This window comes from Mustela lutreola, chromosome 2 (assembly GCF_030435805.1).
Source record: "Mustela lutreola isolate mMusLut2 chromosome 2, mMusLut2.pri, whole genome shotgun sequence".
In the NCBI taxonomy this organism is placed as follows: Eukaryota; Metazoa; Chordata; class Mammalia; order Carnivora; family Mustelidae; genus Mustela; species Mustela lutreola.
Window position 1 is genome coordinate 185478991 of NC_081291.1, and position 18317 is coordinate 185497307.

At 39.0% G+C, this 18317-nt stretch overlaps 1 protein-coding gene across 6 annotated transcripts in view; it reads left to right on the plus strand.

The window, feature by feature from the left end:
• The window catches only part of VGLL3 (vestigial like family member 3), a 48944-nt gene that overhangs the window by 13215 nt on the left and 17412 nt on the right, over positions 1 to 18317 (plus strand). For 4 of the 6 annotated variants that reach the window (XR_009351166.1, XR_009351165.1, XM_059164438.1 and 1 more), the window contains exons 2-3: positions 985 to 1270; positions 8913 to 9443. Coding sequence is in view for 4 of the 6 variants with exons in the window: in XM_059164438.1 (XP_059020421.1) it covers positions 985 to 1270; positions 8913 to 9443 (817 nt within the window). In the remaining 2 variants the exon portion in view is untranslated. The remainder of the gene's footprint in view (positions 1 to 984; positions 1271 to 8912; positions 9444 to 18317) is intronic. The other 2 variants (XM_059164437.1, XM_059164439.1) reach the window with 2 other exon arrangements.

An 18317-nucleotide genomic window follows, 5' to 3' on the forward strand; every position in this document is an offset into this window, starting at 1 on the left:
TACCTGCATATTTTTTTTTACACATTCTGGCTCCACCACTTTCATCCTCTGTGACCTTTAGCAAGTGACTTCACTTCTCTGTGCTTTTGTTTCTTCGCCTTTAACATATAGATGGTAGTAATAACCATGATGTAGAATTATAAAATTAACTGAGGTAATAAGTTCAAAGTTTTATAAGAGTGTTTGGTGTAATATACACTGATTATTATTACAGCTGTGATTATATGTTTTAAGAATATTTTAAAATTATCAAAATTTTGTCATTTTTATTTGAAAGCCACCCTAGACATTGGTAACACCTTGTATTATTTTCAGTAAGCCATAATATCATCTTTTTTCCCCTCCATGATAATGGTGGCAAGTGGAACATCTGCAAAATATGTTCCATGCAAAATGGATCTTCACACAGACTTAGCTTTGTCATTTTAGTTTGATTTTTGAGAAACGAGTTTGGCACATCTGCCAAATCCTTTTATAAGACGCTACATTTCTGTTTTTATTTTAGTTTATTTCATTTATGGAAAGCTCTTTTCTTCCCCCCCCCTCCCCCCCCCCCCCGGCACTCCCGCCTGTCCCCCATTCCTCTCTGTCCCAAACTATAATGTTGATGTATGTATATTCAAATTTTAAAATAGAAAATTGATGAAAAACTGGAAAAAAAACTTTTTTAAAGCCGTTCTACTTTGCTATTTTAGATTATGAAAAAGAGAAACCAAACAAACCTGTTACACTCTGAAAATATATTGTCTGATAATGATAATTTACTTTTTTTTTTTTTTTCAAAATTTGAAATAACAGGCTTATTTTTTCAGGGTGGGAAGGAGAAGATTGGTTTGGGGAGGGAAAAGATGGAGTAAAGCACACTAAGAAGAATCAGTTTGCAAACATATGTTAATATTTCGATTTTTTTTAAGTGAAAATTTAAGTAGTTAATGCTTTTTTACAAACTGTCTTTGATACCGTGTTTTGTTTATTCCATCCCAGAAGAAGTTAGCGGTATACAGCAAGATGCAGGACTCTCTGGAAGTCACCCTTCCCAGCAAACAAGAGGAGGAGGAGGAGGAGGAGGAGGAGGAGGAGGAGGAGGAGAAAGACCAGCCTGCCGAGATGGAGTACCTTAACTCTCGCTGTGTCCTTTTCACTTATTTCCAGGGAGACATTGGGTCAGTAGTGGATGAACACTTCTCAAGAGCTTTGGGCCAAGCCAGCACCCTCCATCCAGAATCTGCCATTTCAAAAAGCAAGATGGGGCTAACCCCCCTATGGCGAGGTAAGAATTCAAAAGCAGATGCTCTCCAGGGCTCTGTCTCTGTTTCGCAACTGCCTGTACCAGGTTCCAGCTGGAGATTTGCCCCTGGAGGACGGATATCCACTTGCTTTTTAATTTTTAAGGACAGCAAGGAATTTCTTTCAGACTAACAGCTGGATCAGTTTTGTCACATGTGGAATGCAGGGTTGGAAAGGATGCAGTCACACCCCTTAAATTCCTCATGGAAAGTAGTGATGCAACCGGCCTGAGTTTATAGTGGCAGGACTGAGCTGTGAAGCGCCATTCCTTAAAGCCCCAATGGCCCAGTTTGGATCTCCAAATGATGGGTGTGCCTGGATCAGCTTTTAAAAATTAGCTCTTGTTCATTCCACTAGGTGCTACGTGGTGACATAGGAGAAATCTGAGTCTGACCCAGGAGTCCAAACTTTGAAAGCCTTCTGTGTTCTCTTGGTAGTTTTTTCTGTCTTGCTTTGTTGTGGGATGAACTCTCGGAGTTTACAATCCAGACATTATTGACTGTGTCTCTGTGGTTTAGACTATTGTTTTTACCTCGGTAAAAGTAAAGCAGTGGCCTATTTGATAGCATGTGGTAAATACTTTTAATATGTGTTTAAGGTGAAAAGTAGGAAAGCTTCAGTAAATTAGCTGGTTTTAATAAATTAGTCTGATATGTCAATAATGAATCATATTAGGATAATCTATCCTAGCAGAGAATTAAATACAATGCCTACTTGTTCTGTTCTTTTTTTTCTTTTTTTGGCATAGTGGTATATGCAACCTACTAATCATTTAATTTGTAATATAGAAACAAGAGCCCCAAATTGTAGTTAGAAGTGAGTGATTTTCTATAGCACTATAACAGGTTACTTTCAAGTGAGGCGTTGTGCATATGCTAAAGCTCTACAGTCCAGTGTTTTTCCCATTATCTGTACCACTGCATAGAGACCGTTGGACTGATGTCCAATGTTCGAGTAGAAAGGACGTATAATAGTAATGTTTCTGTAACTGTTGTTATAATTTTCTTGGGATTATTGGAAATGTGGCCTTCAAGTTTACCTCCTGTCTCATTCATTGACATAAGCAGCAAATATTAAGGTCCTACTGTGTTCTAGATAGCGGGAATATATCCTCAAACTTGAGAGTCAAAGCCTCTACATTCATGAAACTTTTGGGTGGAAGAGACAGGTAGTAAGTAAATAATGAAATGCCTAGGTGTTGTTTTACTTAGGGTGATGATAGATACTCTCTCTGAGTCTGCTACATGTGGGCACAGATGGGAAGTTCAGGGAGAAGCAAGAGTGCTGCCATGAGCGCGATGAAAAGCAGAGCGCTAGCTAGAGATTAGGATTTTTATGACTATCAGTTTAGTGTATCTGGGTAGTGCAAACATGGCAGCCTCTTCAATTTTCATCCCTCCCTCGGAGACTTAAGACTACATATATCGCATCTAGTTTTCTCACGTCATTTTCCCTAATTCCCTAATTCTCAAGATAATGCATTTCTGCCTGGAAAATCAAGGATGCAAATGAATTGGATGATTGTGACTAAATTAGATGAATCAAGTTCATACCATTTATCCCAGATGAGAAAACAAAAAAGTTTTCAACGTAGAATTGATGAGCGTTAACTGTGAAATCTTTGCTTAGAGTTTCGTTATTTATAAAATCAGGGGGTTGAATTAAGTGACTGTTAACATCTCTTCTCCGTAGAGTTCTGTGATTTCAAGTGTATTATTAGAAAGTATTATTTACTTTCCATTATTGATAGAACTTTGCCATAACTATTTCTAGCTGCAAAATAGTCGGATTTTGATAAATACACATTACTTAGATGTGATTGAAAGGAGATTAAGGAGATTTACCAAAATGTAATTAAAGATTTAGAAAATAATATCCTTAAGAGAGGTCTAATAAATTGAGATTCCCATGTCTGCTGAAGAGAGTTACTGGTAATTTTGTATTAATTGCCGATGTAACACAGGTTTGGATAATGCAGTCTTTGGATTCTGTTCATTTTGGGGTTGCAGTGTAGGCCTCTTACTATGTCTAACTACAACATGATTTTGGATTGAATACTTAAATCTCTCCGAGCTCAACTTCAACTATAGTATGTGTTTATTGATACATGTTTCCCAGGGTCATTGTAAAGATTCTTTGATAATGTGTATGAATGATTTGTGGCCCAGGGCTTTATGCAAGGTGCTAAATGATGAGAGAGATGCCTTTTCTCTCTTCCTTAAGTAAGTTTCCACTCATTTGGCACATAGAAAACCAACCTTGGGTTTTTTGATCCAGAAACACTGTTTTCTGGAAGTTTCTCTTTCTAGCAAAAAACAGTGTCTTGCACAAAGTAGCTGCTCAATGCTATTGACAATGTTGATGGCCATGGCGGTGATGCTTTATGCAGGAGCTGCTAACCAGCTGTGTTAAATTAAAGGGTCTAATTTATAGCATGAAGTTTTTACTATGCTGCACAAGTGCTACAGTGCTACAAAGGAATTTAAAACTGAGTTATGTCTGATTGCAGAATGTATTGCCACAGTAAATCTTTAGACAAAGATAGAGTGTCAGCAATAATGGAATAATGGTCATACACTAAGTGTGTGTCTTGACTGAGTTAAGAAAGTCTGCTTTTAGGTGTTTGTAGCTTTTAGGCAAATAATTGATAGGAAGTATTTGTACTTTACTTGGCAAAATGTCACATAAATTACCTCTTATCCCAGTATATATTCTTATAGGGATTGAATAGGGCTTCTCAGTTGAGAAAACATAACAAATCTGATTGCCCTTTTATCCCCATCTAAATAGAAATATTGGCTCCAAATATGTCTATGTATTGATCTCAGTGCCCAAGTGTTATTACAAAAAGTGTGTGTTTGTGTGTGTTTGTGTGTGTGTGTGTGTGTGTGTGTGTGTGTGTAGGGAAGTGGAGCAGTTGAGTTAACAAAATAAAAGTATCACTCAGGAAAAAACCTTGCTGAGTGGTGACCTTGGTATTTTGTTGCTATTACAAAATAAATAGTTATTCCTTGGTTTAATTATATTGTGTCTGCTTAGAGCAGCTCATTCTCATTGCGAAGACCTCTCACAGAAAGCACTAACCTGAAACAGTAAAAGAGGAGAAAGGGAAGGAGGGCGCATCTCTGAGCTGCGTGAGACTGGGAAAGATGGCTGAGCGGCATCTCCAGGAGGCCCTGGAGGTCATTGCTGCCGGCAAGTTTAGGACACACACATGGAAGGTAAACGAGGCCTGACTTAACATCATCATTCTGCCTCCTTGAAACTGCCATTTTAGTCACAGTGTCCATTGTGAGCAACTCTAGAGCAAAGTAACTGGAGGACAAACTTTGAACATAATGGTAATGCCTAATCCCTGAGTGACAGAAAACATTGGAAAATGTAGCCTTTCACCTCTGACCCAACAATTCATTCTCATGGGAACCAGAATAAGAGGGTGGGAATTAAATGAAAGTATGGACCCTTTGGATTAAGAGTTGAGTCATATTTCTTTCACTTAAGTTAATAAAAAGGTAAATGTTATCTTTTAATGTTAATGTTTTATATCATTATTCTGAGAATATGTTTCCTGGGGATTTTAAAGGTGACTTAAGATAGAGGATTTACAGCATTCTATTGTACCATTTTCCTTTTAACATAGCTTTCATTTTTTTTTTCAAAATTAAGTAGTAAAGTGTTTAATTTTCAAAATTAAGTAGTAAAGTGTTTTATTTATGAAATTAAATGTTAAATTTTCTCTGGTTTAAATTGTTTACCCTTATGGAGTTTTTTCTTTTTTTTTTTCAGAAATATTTAGAGCTAATATAAAAAGTATCTCATCTATTATTAAATTGAAAGAATAACTTGATGTTCCATGTTAAACTCTCCTGTGTCTTTTAAAGTATATTTCTGTATAATTCACACAGTGAGGTTACTGGGTATGCCTTGGGTGGGTTGTATTAGGCAGCATAACAATTTTGTCATTTTTGTTTTTTAGAAATAGGGGTGTGTGTGTGTGTGTGTGTGTATGTAATATTTTTAAATTCCCAAATGCAAATTGGACCAAAGTGTATTTAGACTTTTTGTATGTGTCATAATGTCAGTGCTGGCTGACATCATCCAAATATTGAGTACCACTGAGTCCAAAGTCACCACCAGGTGTTAACATCTGACAGTTCTGAATTGCCTCCACTAACCTGAAAAGTAATATTGCATGGTAATAGCTTGTGCACAAAATTTTCATATGCTTTTTCATCAAACAAATGTGGCTGTGATTAAGTACTCGTAAGCAAAGAGTCATGTAATGAAAAAAATTTACATACATATGAAATAAGTACACTGATTCCCAGGCATGAACCAAAGTATATCATCTGTTTCTTTGTATTAAGACATTTTTAACATCCAAGATACCAAATAGTGGTTTTGAAGTATAGATGTCCATAAACATATTTTTCTCTTCAATATTGTTTCATTTACTTGAAAAATGCAACACTATCTTTGAAAAGGGCTGCAAAGATCTCTGTAGACTTTATATTAATCTCAGGAGATGTACAGACTGGGAAAATATTAAGTTGCTTCTAATTTTATTCTTCCCCAGGGCATTTTAAAGCTTTGTTCAGCCTTTACAGAGCACATTTTTAAAAACAGATTTCCACTTCCATTGACAGTGTGTTCACTAATTACAATACAATTATTCATAAATGGGATAATATTTTGGGTAAGGAATTTGTTCATTATTCACATTGGTGCATGCATATCCAAATGCCTAAGCATCTAAAAAAATAAAATAGGGTCTAAGTATATATAAATGAAAGGAAGTAAAAGGAAAGTATCCAGGAAAATGACATAGACTCTGTAGTTTTGACATTTTAATGGGGGATTTTAATAGGGGGAACTCGGTGTCTCTGGCTCACACCTGTGGGTGCATTGGGCTTAACCGTTTTCATAATGGAATTCTGGCCCCATCAGGAGATGAAAGGTAAGAGCAGAATGAAGGGTTTGCTACCCAAGGATTGAATCTGTGACAACAAAGTGGCACAGATTCAGGTTGGCAGAGCTGCACTATATAATCTAAGGAGCCTCTATTAACTTTTGCATGGGCTTTAATTTTAACATTGATAGCTCTCATTGTGGGTGTGACAGAATAGTCTACACATGGCCACCATTTAAGGCAAATCTGAATTTTCTTCTCAAGGCTTACACAACTTTCCTTGCAGGTCATTAGCAGCCACTTTTCATAGGTCAAAGGGAGACAATTCTGAAATAAAACAGACTAGCCCCAATGCCAGTAAGTTTGACCTTAAGTGTTACTTTCTGCTAGATGTGATGGTGACAAAGCGAAGTCATTCAATTAATAGTTTTCCTGGACTGTTGGAAGACTTGAAGAACAATGTGCACTTCCATCCTTTGCCTCTTGAAGAATATCATTATCATTATTTTATTTAATTTCCCCAAAGGATTTGAGAACCTTGGAGATTTTGTAGGGGTGGGGTGGGAGGTGGGGTGGGGTGAGGAGGGAGAGACTTGAATGTGAGACACCAAATGGCTGTCTGTCCAAAGAATGAATGGGATGAATGATGGTAGCCTTGATGTAGGGCTGACAGAGAGGGGGAGGGTCTGCAGGGCTAGTGCAACAGCCACTTGGGAAGCTGGAGAAAGGAAACATTTGAACACCATGGTGATATCCTAATTAGTTAGTCAAATTATATATACAGTGGCTGGTTCAGGTTATGGAAGCTTTCCTCTGCGGTCAGAAAACTATGACCTGAAAATTTATGAAGTGAGAACATGGCTATGTCAGACTTCTGAATACTTCTGTTTCAGAGTACTTCTTGGGATTTTCTTCACTCAAAGAAAAGATCTAGCTAGGTTCTCTTCTGTGGAACTTTGTATGAAAATACCATCTTATTATCCACGCATGACTCATGGGCTAAGCAACCTTATCTTCATCTATAGATAGACATCATAGGCCACTTCACAGAATGATAGAAACATAGAGCCAGAAAATATTTGGAATTTTAATTGAGATACCTCATATGGAAGAAACTGAGCCATGGAGAGATCAACAGATCCATTTGAGGTCATGAAATCAGATAAGGTAATTGGTAGGTGCTAGCTCTCTGGCTGAGCTCTCTAGACTCCTAGTCCTGAGCTTGTTCTTTTATAACCCCACCGTAGACAGCTGGCCGTAGCTGGAGTTGTGGATCTTTCCAGTCATAGATCTGACTGTATTACTCCCTGGGTTAAAACCCTTCAGAGCTCACTGGCACTTCCTCAGGACAGTGCCCACATTCATTACATGGCTGGAAAAGCCCATCTTAGCCTTTCTTGGACCCAGTCTGACTTTTTAGTCTAATTTTTTGCCACCTTCTGCCCACACAATTCTTTTTTCCTCATATGCTATTTTGTATATGTGTGTGTGTGTGTGTGATGTTTGGCCTTTTACACATACTTTATTTGCCTAAATTACTCTTCCCAGCCTCTTCACAAGGCTAGTCCTACCCACTTTTGTAATTTATTTTTTCTTAGGCTGCCTCTGTTCCCACTCTCTGTTCTCTCCGTTATGGGAACCCCTACCAGGTCACAATGACGTTTACTTATCTGTCCCCTGCTAGATTGTGATCTTTTTGGCCATCCCTGACCTCCCTATACTTGACACATAGTAGGTCATCTACAAATACGATGATTGAGTGGAGAAATTTAACTGAATAATTGTGGGGGTGGTTTCCCACTTTATCTCTAAGTGGTTTTTTGTTTGTGTTTGTTTGTTTGTTTTTGTGTTACCCCTCTGCCTAACCCCTTCTCCTACTTGTGCACCCTACTTGAATCTCCCCCACTCATGGTCATCACTGAATGCTAGATTTTCATGTCCCGGTTGCACTTGTGCCCTCTTATGGCACAGTTATGAAGTGTGCCAGCCACTGAGGCAGGCCACCTGCCTTCAGAGCCTCGTCTCTTACTTGCCAGCTGTGCAGTCTTGGTCTTCTTCCCTGCCTCAGTTTCCATCTCTCTAGACTGGGGGTAATAACAATAACTACCTTATTGGCATGACGATCCAATAGCATCATCCGTGAAAAGCCCCAGGACTAGGATTGGGCATTTGGTCACTGTTACTAAATATCAACAACTATTATTCTCAATCCGAGACTCCCAGACTTCTACAGAAAAAATAAGCTTGGGCTGCGCTCTTCTTGATGGGGAATGAGTGTTGGTGAGCGTAGGTAATTCAGTGTGATCATATTTCTGTTTATCACTTTCAGCATTAAAATGTGGTTTGAATGAAAATTGCATTTGCATTTATAAGAAGTTCGATAGATATCAGCATTTCCAATCTACTTGACTCACATACAAGGGCATAAGTTTCTTTACCTGTGATGTTTGTACCTGTGACCTCTGCCCAGACCCAATCGCAGCAAACCACCCAGCAGGAAATGAACAAGAGGTGGGGGGGGGGGTCACTCACTCAGCACCTTGCACTGTGTGCATTGACTTGGTATGGGATATCAGAGACTTGCCTAATATCGGTTTACCTCTGTGTGGGGAGAAAAGAGTGAATACTAATGAGCCGGCTTGTAAAATATGGGACAAGTAGAGGCAAGTCTATCCTGGAACTGAATCTTATGTAAATAATTTTTCTGTCTTCTCAGACAGCTCAACTCTCTCAAGCCAGCGGAGTAGTTTCCCGACTTCCTTTTGGACCAGCTCTTACCAGCCCCCATCTGCACCCTGCTTGGGGGGTGTTCATCCTGACTTCCAGGTCACTGCACCCCCTGGCACCTTTACCGCAGCTGACCCCAGCCCCTGGCCAGGACACGGGCTGCATCAGACTGGCCCGGCCCCGCCCCCTCCCGTGTCCGAGCCCTGGCACTATCCTTTGGCATCTCAGGTGAGCCCGTCCTACAGCCACATGCATGACGTATACATGCGACACCACCACCCCAGTGCCCACATGCACCACCGCCATCCCCACCACCACCACCACCACCCTTCTGCTGGCTCTGCCCTGGATCCGTCCTACGGGCCCCTGCTGATGCCCTCAGTGCGTGCGGCCAGGATTCCTGCTCCCCAGTGTGACATCACAAAGACAGATCCGACTACAGTCACCACTGCTACCTCAGCGTGGGCCGGAGCCTTTCATGGAACCGTGGACTTAGTGCCAAGTGTGGGGTTTGAAACAGGTGAGCTGGGGAATGTCGTCCTTTACATAAAAAGAAGCCACAGTAAAGACCTAAATATAGAAATGGGGAGGATGTTTTTAAATATTTTGAAATATTTGTTGTCTTCTATATAAAACTGAGCGTTGACAATACATCGACTTCTGCACTCCTTGCGGAAGCAGGGTGACTAGCTTGCGGAAGGTGGCAGAAATTTTTTCTCATTTCTTAAACTAGAAACCTGTGTCTTTGAAGTGGAATCTCTACTACCTTATGTTTACAAAGAATTGAACACATTTTTTAAAATCTCCACTGTCTCTGTGCTCTGTACCATGTATATTGCCGAATAGAATTCAAAAGCAGTATGCTTCGGTAATTTTACCTTCTCTCCTCTTTGTCAGGTTTTACTTAGGATTTATAAAACTGCTTCCTGGGATATAAGCCATGGAATATAATCGTGGTCTTTTGCAAAGAATTAGGGAGCATGTTTTAAAGAATTGGAATAAAAAAAAAAAAAAAAGAATTGGAATTCCCTTGTCTTCCTTCCTTTACCTTCTCCTCCTCCCTGTCTCTCTCTCGCTCTGTTTTAAATAGCACAAGACTTAAAAGACTCCTATAAAGTTTGTATTCAACAGATTTCGATAAAATTGGTAGGGCAAATGTTTCTTCACAGAGCCTTCAGCTCCTCTCTGGAATTCACTAGTTCTGAAAGTCATGGTGTTAAATGTTTGATCTTGGCTTTTAGATCAGACTACTCATCTTAATAGTATTAGTGGTTTTGAGTTCACAAAAATCAGAGGCATCAGAGGCTAAAACACAAGTCATTGATTACATCCCCGGAGTTTACATTCCGAAGTCACCCACCTCCACCTCCAATCCCAGGTTCTTTTCCTGGAATACTTTGTGATATATTAAGACTTTTTTTGTTGTTGTTTTTAAGATTTTATTTATTTGACAGGCTGAGATCACAAGTAGGCAGAGCGGCAGGAGGAATCAGGCTCCCTGCTGAGCAGAGAGCCCAGATGTGGGGCTCCATCCCAGGACCCTGGGATCATGATGTGAGCCAAAGGCAGAAACTTTAACCCACTGAGCCACCCAGGCGCCCCATATTAGGACTTTCTTTCCAGAAGTTTAAAGAAGCTCATTCTTTTCTTAGTTTTTCTAGTTTTCTTAGTTTTATTCTTAGTGTGCAAGGTCTTTCACCTGGTTGCTGGTTCGCAGCAAAGGACTCCCTGGAGTAATCATTGCTTAGCATTAAGTTGCTGTGCCCTGATGTACATGAACATTCTTGTTTTGGTAAACTGGTTCTCTGCTGAGCTTTCCAGTGTTGCTTGTTGTTTAAACTGACCTGTTTCAGCTTCTTATTAAGTCCCTGAGTTTAAGCTGCTTCTCTAAACAATCAGGGCACTTGATTCTCTCTCTGTGTAGAAGAAGAGAACGAGATGGGGCTGATCACAAGCTTCCTTTCATTGCCACATACTATGCAGAATGAAGGCATTTCTTAAGTGGGTTAATGCCCGGAATGGGATCAGATTAGAGTCCCAGTTTGGTAACTGCCATCATGGCAGCCAGTCTCTGGAGGCTCTTCCCTATCTCACTTCTGGGGTATCTATGTGGCCAGAGCTAACAGCGCTCTTAGTGGGCATAGGAAATATTTTCTCCTTTCGTAGTCAGTCCAGGCCGCTATAACACAATACTGTACACTGGGGGGCTTAAACAACAAACATTTCATTTTCACAGTGCTGGAAGCTGGAAAGTCTGAGATCAAGGTGCCAGCACATTCAGTGTCGGTTAAGGGTCCACTCTCTGCTTCTCGGCACTGTGTCCTCAGCTGGTAGAAGAGACCAGGGAATTCTCAGGACTCTCTTTTGTAAGGGCACTAATCCCATTAAAGAAGGCTCTGCTTTCCTGACCTAATCACTTCCCTAATCATGTGCCCCCTCCTTCATACCATCGCTTTGGGGGTTAACATTTAACATATGAATGCTGGGAGGGTCACAGACACTTGGTGTATAGACTGTGCATTGCCCAACGTAAAGGGGAAAAGTGACAGTGATTGCCGCCTTTGCTCTCTGTTTCTACTCTCATCTGCTACCTACTTCTGCACTCCTCCTTATTTTGGGTGTGAGCTTTATTCACATACTCATAGTTCAGAATTTTGACTTGAAATAGTCTTTGCAGGATGAAAGATTATGCTGCCTTTTGGAAGTGGAGAAGGGAGGATTTTTGTTCTTTTCAAAAAATCTACAGTGGACCCATTTGGGTCTAATATAAGTAGTTCTTAAGACTTACTGAGCTGTGAATTAACATTTATTGAGTACCTACATATAAGGTATTGCCAGAGGTACTTTATTTATATTATTGCTTTTAATTCTTAAACTAAATCTGAGCTAGATGTATCTAGATTCATTAGCAATAAGGAAACAAGTTTCAGTTTTCCTATTTGAAAACTGCTTCTTAAATCTAAATGCCCAAGCTGGATCTGAACTAAAACCTACCCCAAATCTAAAAAGTTGCTAGGGTACGATCTCCCCATAAATACAGGTACATTTGACTATTAAGCCTATTACACTGTTAATAATAAGGAATGCAGGTTTGTCTGTTGGAAGGTACATAGTGTTACTCTTCTCTTTGCCAGTGTGGTTTAGGATGTCCCATAGCTTTGATCCAACTGAGAAAACAAAGTTGAAGAAATAAAGCAGATAAAGATCACGTTATAGGCATAATCATTGATCAGGCTGAATTGGAGGTCCTTGATTCATTTTACTCCCACCATTGGACTTCTAGTGTCTTCCCCTAAGATTAGATTCTGGGAGATTCCATCCTAGAAAATATCTAGACTTCAGAAAAGATTCCCTTAGCCCTCTTCCTTGTCATGTAATTTAAAGCCTCATTGCTGTGAAAAGAGGTTGATGGTTGCCCAGATTTGCCTTGAAAAGATGGTCTGTGGCATGAACGTGGTGTGTCCTCCCTGCAAAGGGCAGAAGCAGGAGGAGGGTGTGCCTTTCAGGTGCTGGCCTGAGAGAGAGACTGGGGCAGGGGCTGAGCCATATGTACTCATTTTCTTCTCCTAAGGCCAGACGTCCTATCAAATATCGCATCTCTCTTTTTCTGGGAAGAGTTATAGCGGAGTGCTTTAGGTCAGTTTCCCCAGGAAAACAGACTCGAAGATGCAGATTTGATTATAGACCATTTATGGGGTAGAGTTCTCAGGAAAACATCTCTCTGCAATGGGAGAATTGGGCAAGAGAATCCCTACGATTACATTCAACTGAGACTCAATGGATTCTATAAGAAGCTCTGGAGTTGGGATTGTACTTCTTAATTGTCCTACTTTAAGTCAAGGTGGATGGGCTTTTATACGTCTGCATTGACCAGTTACTGGATGTATTTGTTTCTCTGGAAAGCGGACAGGACATAAGGCAAAGTGACTTTATTCTGCTGAAGGTAATTCCCAAGTCTCAGCATGGATTAGGGAGGTGTCTGACGCTCACGGCAGGGGAACAACTGAAGAATGAATGGTAGCTACCTTTCCACTTTTCCAACGATGTAAAAAGAACAGAAGTTTCTCTGTCATATTCCCAAGCCAGGAAGGTAGGATAGTTGAAAAGAATTCGAGGTGGGTTCCTCCATACAGGTTATGCAGAGTTGACTAGACCAGGTAGTCCCAAACAGTGGCTTAGCTCAGGACTCAGCAGCAACACTGTGTGGCTCCTGAGTAATCAGGGGAAGAGCTTGTATTCAGGTGATACACATTTGAAACTCCTCAAAGTGCAGCTACCTAGGCCACCAAAATATAGGCCATTTTCACATCCCGTTAGGAGGCAAATAAATTAATCCGACTATGTTGAGAGCAATTTGGTAAAGGCTATGACGTTTTCATCTGTAGGGGAAAGGTTTAAATAAGTTTAGGTACATTTTTATTTTGTAGCCATTTAAAGAAATTAAGGAAATCTGGAAGACTCAAATGATATAATGCTTAGTGACAAAGGAAGTTTTGGAGTATCATGTATGGTATAATCCAAGAGTCAGCAGAAGTTTTCTATAAAGGGCCTGGTAGAAATAGTCAGTGCTTTGCAGGGTCACACGATCTCTGTTTGTCACCACTACTCAACTCTGTGTTTACAGTGTAGTGTGTGTATAGCCGCAGGCAGAACTTAGAGAAATGAAGATGTCTGTGTCCCATTAAAACTTCAGTGATGGACACTGATATTTTAATTTTATTTGTCATGAAATGCTTTTCATGCAGTTGTGAAATGCTACTCTTCTTTTTGTATTTCCTTCTTTCTCAGTCATGTAAAAACATAAATCCCATTCTTCCACTCTTAGCTCATGGGCTGTGTATAAACAGAAGTGAGCCTGATTTGGCCTGTGGGCTGGAGTTTGCTGGCCTCTGGTATAGTTCCATATGTATCACTCTTATCTGTCTACACCCACACATATGCATGTGTGTGCCTGTACTCCCTCAATAAAAATTATCTGGAAGCATATATCACAACTTTTAATGGTCATTGCTCCTGGCAATTAGTGTGTGGCCTGAGCTTTGAAGCCAGACTGCCTGGTTTTAGAAGCCCCACTCTGTCACTTAGTAGCTGCAGGACTTTGTGCAAATTACTTAACCACTTTGGTGCCTCAAATTCCTTATCTTTAAAAGATGCTTCATAGGGTTGTATTGAGGATTAAATGAATTGAAGAAGTAAAACATTTACAAATGTGCTTTGAGGATAATAGGTACTCTTTAAATTTTAGCTCTCAAGGGAAGGTGATCAAGCCCCTACTTTTTGTAGCTTTAAAAAATATGTTCTTGATGGGGCTCCTGGCTGACTTAGTCAAGTTAAGCCTCTGACTTTTGATTTTGGTTTGGGGTCATAATCTCAGGGTCATGGGATCGAGCCCGGCATTGGGCTCTGCTCTGGGCATGGAGTCTGCTTTGGGATTCTCTCCTTCTCTCTCTGCCCCTGCCCACCATGCTCTTTCTCTCTCTCAAATAAATAAATTTTTAAATATATGTTATTGAACTACATTTTACATATCAGATGCTTTACCATTTTAAAGTGAGCCATTGGGTGCTTTTAGTACGTTCATGATGTTGTGCAACTGTCCTCACGATTTAATTCCAGAACATTTCCATCACTTCAACAAGAAATCCCTATATCTTAGGGATATAAAACATATCCCCATACATATTCCTTCTTCCTTCTGTGCCCTGGCAACCACTAATCTACTTTCTACCTCCATGGATTTTTCTACTTTGGACATTTCTTATGAATGTAGTCACATGGTATGTGGCCTTTTATATCTTACTCCTTTCACTTAGCCTGTGTTTTCTAGATTCATCCACGTAGCATATATCGGAACTTCGTTCCTTTTTAGGAGTAGGTACTATTCTATCGTATAGACACAGCACATTTTGCTTACCATTTTTTCATTGATTCGTTCCTGCTTTTTCACTAATATGAATGACGCTGTTATGAACACCCATGTACTGATTTTCTGTCAAGCGATGCTCTCAGTTCTTCTGGGTATGTACGTAGGGGTGAAATTTGGGGGTCGAGAGAGAACTTTACTTTTTCTTTTGCATACTTCTATATTTCTTGATTTTATCTTATTGATTATGATACAACATATTATTAGCTATGTACATAAAAATAAGATCTATCTCTATCATGCTCAGAAATTTTACAATGACATTAAGTAAATTCTGTTGCAGTATTCACTGTTCAGTGACCATAATCATATAATTTATTTCACTGAAATGCTGTCATTCTTCTTTCCTGTTATTGCCAATAATTTACTTAACATAAAATATACAATGTAATTCATCCCAACCAGTTTGAATTAATTTTTGTAAGCAAAGATTTGTTCATGAGGACTTTTTACTGAAATACAAAGTTTATTTTATTTTTAAGTTCCACTTCATCCGCTATATTTAAAGTTACCAAAAGGAAAAAGGGTCGTGCTTTGTACTATGACTTCTTCTCTATAAACATAAGCTGCTCATGGCTTGAGATTGTTTTTATCTGCACAGCCACAGATTTATTTTTCTTAGGATTCCTCATGATTTTTAGTTACAGTTTTGTTACAAATTTATCATTTTTTACCTTGAGGAATGCCACAATAACTCAATATAAAATATACATAAATGATTTCTTTTTGCTGAAATACATTTAAATAGCCTAATGTTAATATATGTTGATGTATCTTCTGGCTTCTTAAAAAATTTGTCTTATAAGCATTAACCATACATTTGCATAAGTAGTAGATTTTTTTAAGGAGATCATTAAATGATTCTGCCCCAAACTATGATTATAGCCAGATACTAAACAGTATCACTAATGAGCATATCTTCAATTATTGAGTGAAATCAAGATTATGTATTACAGCATGGGACATTGACCCTTGTTAGACAGAAAAACAGTAGCTACTAGATCTTAAAATAACTTGCTGGATACAGGCTATGAAATTTTCCATAGGTACAAGAAGCTACGTTTCTAGTATTCCTTCAGATGTAAAGGCATAAACATATTATTTCTGAAGAAACTTTCACAATAATGGCCTTGATTAACCTCTGAATAGAGTTACTCTTTAAAAGGCCTGGAAAACATTCTTTGAGAACTTAAATTTTGATAATGGGTAGGGAGCATTGGGCACCAGTGGGGAAGTTAGGAGTAACCAAATGTCCTTTTTATCTATTTTTGTCCTCTCCATGGATACTTGGTGTCTGATAAAGAATCAACCTTACATGTTTCTTGGAAAATTTTTTCATAAGTCCTGTATACTACATTTCACAAAATGCATTTAATTTTAATCTTCTTATCTGAAGATTTTACAAAAGGGACCTCATTCACAAAAGGCAGAATTGTATTTTGAAGCAATGTAAAATATTATTGCTCAAAATTGTTTTATACTGTTCCCTTTGAAATAGGCTGATCAAATGACTTTAGCTGTTAAGACCATGGTGGTCAGTCTTGTTCAATACTATGTGGATGCTTTACGTTGCAATCCATGAGGAGGAACATCCGTCTTTGTTTTATCAAATACAGGAAATAGAAGTCAGGATGGAAAGTAGCTAGTGAACTAGAGCAGCAAATAGGCAGTTTCCCTCCCTGAAAGAGAGGTGGACATCAAGTTACCACTTGCTTTTCCTTTCAGCCTGTAACTTTGCCATCTCTCTAGATCACATCTCAAAACCTGCACTTTCTTGTAGGTGGTCTGGTGCTGACAAGCCTGGGCAACGAAGATTGTGATTGCATGAAAGTTCTCAAAAGTAACCGTGCTAAACTATTTTAACATCCCCTTGTAAAATGTTACTAATTTTTGAATTTCATTGGGGCTATCCAAGGGATTCAAATCATAGAGCGTTATACCCACTGATCTCTTGGAAATCATTTCTCTCTCTAAACATATACATTTGCGAAAACAAACAAACAAACAAACAAACAAAAAACCTTACAGGAAACCAATAGTTATCAACCCAGTACACTTGGATATTTATTTGATATCTTAATGCTCCAGTTGCAGGCTTTACAATGAGTGAGAAAAATGCTAAGTTTGGATAGAAATTGTCAGAAAGCCACAGTAGTAGTTGACAGGACAGTATGATCTATATAAAATATTAAAGCACTAAGGTAGTTTTTATTCTAGGGAAGAGAGGACACCAAAGTAATATATGTGGTTGGTGCTCAGCTAAAAGCAGTTTCCTTCCTTTCCTCTTCACGTCTTCTCAAGGAGCATATATATTAGTTGTCTAAATTCTGGAGGCTATAGGGTTAGGGATTTATTGAAGCCTTTCCTGTCATTTTTAGTAATTTTTTAAGTGATGAGGAAATTAGGAAATTGGCCGTAATCATGTTTTAACATAAGATAGACACAGAAGCTTACTTCTTATAATTTGATTTCAGCAGGTAGACATATTAAATGGCATATTATATAGAAGCCTGCCCTGAGACTATGTGATTTTTCAGTGGCAATTATGCTATTCAATAAAAATTTATAGATTTCTGGATACTTACCTTGAGGACATCATCTAACCTAGGATAGTGAAGATGTCACAAAGCAATAGTTGCAGCTGAAAAAGAATGTATATGTTGGCATGTTTTTTGAACTATACTTTCTCTGGACTTTTTTAAAGTTTATTATGATTTGATAACAATACTCAAGTAATTAACAACTAATTGTTTTTCTTTTTCTTTGACTTATGTCATAATCCTATTTTCCACTGAGAGAAAAAAAAAAAAAAATTGAAGGTATGTTAAAGTATTTACACACTCCTAAATGGTGTTAGTTGTATAGGGCATATGTCCAGAATGACAGTTTCGTGACCAGAAGGGTAATGGAAACCATCTCTGAGATGCATGCAAAATGCCAGGAGATCCCAGCCAGAGAGTGAGATCTGCATGAAAAGTAACTGGATGGTGAATCAGAGGGAGAAACGCATTCCAGAGCACTGCTGTCAGTTTCAAGTATCCATGGCTGGATTCTGTAGAGCCTTAATGAATTTCCCCTGCTCTCCCAATTCCATGTAGATCTTGCCCATGCTGTCTTCTGGGCCTTCCTCCTCTGAATGGTGCCATAATGTCACAGTGCCCATGGCATGGGGATTTTGTCTCTTAGAGCCTCCTCCTACTTTACAGAGCAAGTGCAGGAGCCTTCTGAGAGGATTCCAGATGGTCTGAGATTATTTGCATAATAATACTAATAATGGTGTGTGTGTGTGTGTGTAAAAGAGAAAGAGGCAAGGAGAGATGAGATTGATCTAACTGATGATTTACTATCCCCTCCCCCCAATCATTTAGGGGGTCATAAAAATGGTGGTCAGTACAGAGAACTTTTTTTTTTTTTTTTAAGTTTTGTTTATTTATTTGACAGAGATCACAAGCAGGCAGAAGCAGGCAGAGA